The sequence below is a fragment of the Oryza glaberrima genome, chromosome 1, assembly GCF_000147395.1.
Source record: "Oryza glaberrima chromosome 1, OglaRS2, whole genome shotgun sequence".
NCBI lineage: Eukaryota > Viridiplantae > Streptophyta > Magnoliopsida > Poales > Poaceae > Oryza > Oryza glaberrima.
In genome coordinates this window covers 6,273,671-6,277,999 of record NC_068326.1, presented here as the reverse complement: position 1 = coordinate 6,277,999, position 4,329 = coordinate 6,273,671, and the positions used below count along the sequence as shown (strand labels likewise).

The 4,329-nt window shown below is 50.5% G+C and overlaps 1 protein-coding gene across 2 annotated transcripts; it reads left to right on the top strand.

Annotated features, from left to right (window-relative positions):
• The first annotated feature begins 1,871 nt into the window (after positions 1-1,871).
• On the top strand, positions 1,872-3,866 carry LOC127761962 (probable membrane-associated kinase regulator 2). 2 transcript variants are annotated; one of them, XM_052286301.1, is made up of 2 exons: positions 1,872-3,349; positions 3,429-3,866. In XM_052286301.1, exons 1-2 carry the CDS (start codon positions 2,206-2,208, stop codon positions 3,524-3,526), a joined length of 1,242 nt encoding a protein of 413 aa, XP_052142261.1. In that variant the 5' UTR covers positions 1,872-2,205; the 3' UTR covers positions 3,527-3,866. The 2 variants fall into 2 exon arrangements, with proteins under 2 accessions (XP_052142261.1, XP_052142267.1); XM_052286307.1 differs by having other exon boundaries at positions 1,881-3,349; positions 3,432-3,866.
• Positions 3,867-4,329: the final 463 nt, after the last annotated feature.

Here is a 4,329-nt window from a genome sequence, read left to right as displayed (position 1 = left end):
TGTATCTCAAGAGTCATCATTTTCGTGTCAGGCTTGGATGATTCCATCATGGCCTTCCATCTCCAAAGAAACGAGTAAGTATCATTGCGATGGTAATACTGCAGCGTTCTCTTTTGTGTCACTGTCATCGTTTGCCAATGACTGCATGCTTCTGGTTGGACGCAATCATTCCTGGTATCATGGTTTATGGAAATGATGGGCATGGAAATTTCAGCATATATATAAACTCCCTCCATAAAAAAACAAATATAAAACTGATGACATATTATAATACAACGAATCTGTATATACTCCTGAACGGAGGGAGTAGAGTGTAGTATTTGGTTTTGGTTTACTGGTCTCTAACCATTGTCTCTGGCTAGACCAAGCCAAAGAGATATCGTTCGGGTGATACTCTCGTATGGTCATATCCCAAAATGAGTTAGGGATCTTTTGTATAACGTAAGGTTGAGAAAACATAGGAGTAAGGAAAATAAACTCAAAAAATTGACAAAAGTAGAAAATTAAAAAAATATAAATGATTAGTTGGATAAACCATGTGAAAAGAGAAGGATATATAATTTACGTAAGGTTGAACCATATGTTATGTTTTATCTGAAACTCTCATGGATTGATGTATTCCATAGGATTTTCCATTTATTCAATAGTGTCCAATCTCCTTCGTTCCAAATGGCTAGGAAAAAAAACACTATAGGTACAAAATCCCAAAAGATCCTTTATTATCGCTTACTGCAAAAGAAACCTTAGGTAGCTCTATCATGTTTGATCTAAAGATAGTTTTCTTAACACGGCTAGCAAGATGTTGCCATCAGAAAACATATGCATGACTCAAACAACATGATATATAATCATCACTCTAAGCAAATATAAGCTGTGTTCCACGCATCCACCCGATAAAATGTTCACGGTGCACCTTCTTCCAAATCCTCTCTAGCTAGTTATGCTAAATCCTTCAACTTTCTTGGCCAAACCCCTTCTGAAATAACTAAGTTTAGGGCCCCTTTGAATTGGAGGATTGTCATAGGAATTTTGGAGAATTTAATGTCCTAAGGAATTTTTCCTATGAAACCCTTTGATTCATAGGAAAGTATAGAAAATTTTCCTTAGAATTGTATTCCTATAGCTCAATTTCATAGGAAAATAAGTAAGAGGTTCAACCTCTTGGAAACCATCCTTTGCTTTGTTTGTTTCCTATGGTGCTATCAAAGGGACTCTCTTCATATTTCCTGTGTTTTTCATTCCTATAGGATTAGGAAAACATACCACTTCAATTCCTATATTTTTTCTATTCTTGTGTTTTTCTTATCATGTGTTTCAAAGGGGCCCTTAGTTATGCCTTTATTAGACATAAAACATTACAGTGTTAGGCTAACCAAACAAGGCCATTTATCCTTCTCAACTATCAAGTGACCAAGATAGAAACAGAAAATGGATACATTGCTTTTCTATCAAGATGCCTGTTGTATTTTGACCAGAGAGATGTACACACAAATTAGGAAGAAAACATGAAGTGGTCCAAAACGAACTATAGGTGTACTGTAAGCATGCATTTGATGAGGAGGGGGTACAAAATTCTAATTCAAAACGACTCTTTCAAATACAGAGGATTGCTACGGTGAGAAAGGCCAGCAAAATTCCAAAAGGATCGAAACCGAAAAACCAAACCAGTTTAGCTTTTTAGTAGACACTTGGGACACTCGTCCCAAATATTTCAGTTACTCCCTCCCATATCGTTTTACCCTGAGTCGCCCATCACCGTCGAGTCGGCGATGAACGGACAGGATGGCGCGAGCCGAGCACCTCACTACCTCACTGACCCGCTCTCTCTTCTCTCCTCTATATAGGCTGAGTTTGAAAAAGGGAAGATAGAGAAGATTGGGAAGGTACGTAAAACTATTTTAAATTTTAAAAATAGATTAATATGATTTTTAAAACAACTTTTCTATAGAAAATTTTTTGTAAAGAAACACACCGTTTAGTAGTTCGGGAAGAGTGCACGTGGAAAACGTAACAAACTATCTCACGATCTCACCGTTTAGTCCTTGATGCACCACCTTCTCCGACCTCTCTCTTTCCACCCTCAAAAGGCTCCCCAAAAGAGTCCTTTTCTCAGTGTTGAGGCAGTAGGAGGTAGGAGTAGGAGCTAGAAACGAGTGAAGCTCACTGCGGCTAGCTGCTGTCTTGTGTTGTGTTGTGTTGTGTGGCATGGAGACGTTCACCTTCCTCAAGTTCTTGCGCGGCGGCGCGGTTGCCGGCAACAAGGGCGGCGCCGTGGCGGCCACCACCATAGCCGCGTCGGCGTGCGAGGACGGCGGAGGTGGGGGTGGGGGTGGAGGTGGAGGAGGGGAGGTGGATGACGACGCGTCGTTCTTTGACCTGGAGTTCGCGGTGCCCGGCGACGAGAGTGCCGCGTCGGACGCGGAGGAGGAGAGGGTCGAGTTCAACTTCTCTGTCGCGGGGGATGTCGCGTCCGGCGGCGAGGTGGTGGCCGTGGACGACGCGGTGGCGGTGGCGCCGGGTGGCGAGTGCGGAGAGGCGAAGGTGGTGGAGCTGGTCTCGGAGGCGGCGGCACCGCCGGCGTCGTTCCTCCGGCCGGCGACTAAGTTCCGCGTGCTGCTGCTGAAGCTCAGGAAGCCGAAGGTCCCTGTCCCGGCGGAATGTAACGGCGGCGGCGGCGGTGGCTCCCCGGCGCCGAAGACGAACCGTTTCTTGATCAAGTTCCGAGTGGACGACGCGCCCTTCGTCTCGCTCTTCACGCGCGACAACAGCTCTCGCACCTCCGACGCCGGCGCCGGCGCCGGCGCAGCCAGGCCGGCTGTGCAGGCGCTGCAGACTCCCGAGGCGGCGGCCATCACCGCCGAGGAGCGGCGGTTCGCGAAGGAGATGCTGCTCAAGTACCTGAACAAGATCAAGCCGCTTTACGTCAAGGTCTCCCGCCGCTACGGCGAGCGCCTCCGCTTCGCCAGCGCCAGCGAGGGCGAGGAGACGGACCTGGAGCCCGACCCCTCGCCGTCACCTTCCCCTTCCCCCTCCCCGGCGCCCACCCAGCCTCCTACCGCGGCGGCGGCGGCGGCGGTGGCCCCAGCGCCGCCGCAGCCGGTCGTCGTCGCCTGCGGCGTGCGCGCGCCCCGCGCCAGCGTGCCAGCCGGGCTGAAGCAGGTGTGCAAGCGCCTCGGCAAGAGCCGGTCCGCGTCCTCCGCCGTGGCCGCCGCGCCGTCCCCGTCGCCGCCGCCGCCGCCATCCACCGCCGGGCAGCAGCCGCAGCGCCGCGACGACTCGCTGCTGCAGCTGCAGGACGGCATCCAGAGCGCCATTGCTCACTGCAAGCGCTCCTTCAACGCCTCCAAAGGTAGCCATCACCACACCCCCCTCCATGGCCCACCTCCCAGTGACACTATCACGCAACGTAGTGACATCTCTCTCTGTAGTAGGGTCGGAGTCGCCATTGCTGCGGTCCATGAGCGACACGAGGGACGGCGGAAGGGCCGACACCAAGGACGGCGGCGGCGGTGACGGCGGCGCTTGACTCGGACCGGCCGATTCGCCGCTACGGACAAACGGTGATCGCCGTGCTCAAACCGTAGCTTAGACGCTAGTAGTATAATTAGTTGTTGATATCGAACACATGATGCCGTGATAAAAAACGTGCATGTGTGCGGCTTGTCTCAACGTGGCAAAAGATTGTCTTTTTGGCCGCGATGAACTCCCATCTTGTTCCTATCTGTAATTTGCTCGCCGCCGTCTTAGCTCAATAATCTGGTAGTGCTAGCTTTTAGCAGTATGCATATGTAAAATATTTCCATCTCCCATGTGAAGTCGCTCTCTAGTAAATTGCTCCCTTTCTCGTAATCTCGGGAGTGTTGTTACATCTCTCACTTTCTTGCTCGTTTTTTTTCCCATCAGAATTTGTGCATAAGATGGGGTCATGTGGGGGGTGTAGGTAGGCATACCGTGTGACTTTGGTTGTCTTGTGTCAATATATCGTGTTGCTGAGAAAAGACGGCTGTGTCGGGGACGGGCAGCTTTACCACTATGCCTGCCGTGTGTGGAACTCGGGGGATAAAACCAAGCCCCGAGAGACAAAAGAAAAGCTGATTTTGCACCGGTGCTTTCCCCGTCCGGTTTGCACGCACGAATCTCTGTTTCCGTTCGAGAAAAGGCGCCCGCGCCCCGCCCCAGCGACAGCCGCGACCAACACGTCGCGATCCGCCCCCCCCCCCCCCCAAACACACACACAAATCCATCGTCTTTCTGTCAAGTCCGTCGCGGCACGAGGCACAGGCGGCCTCGGATTTTAACTGTACTCCCTGTATTTAGACATTTATTTAG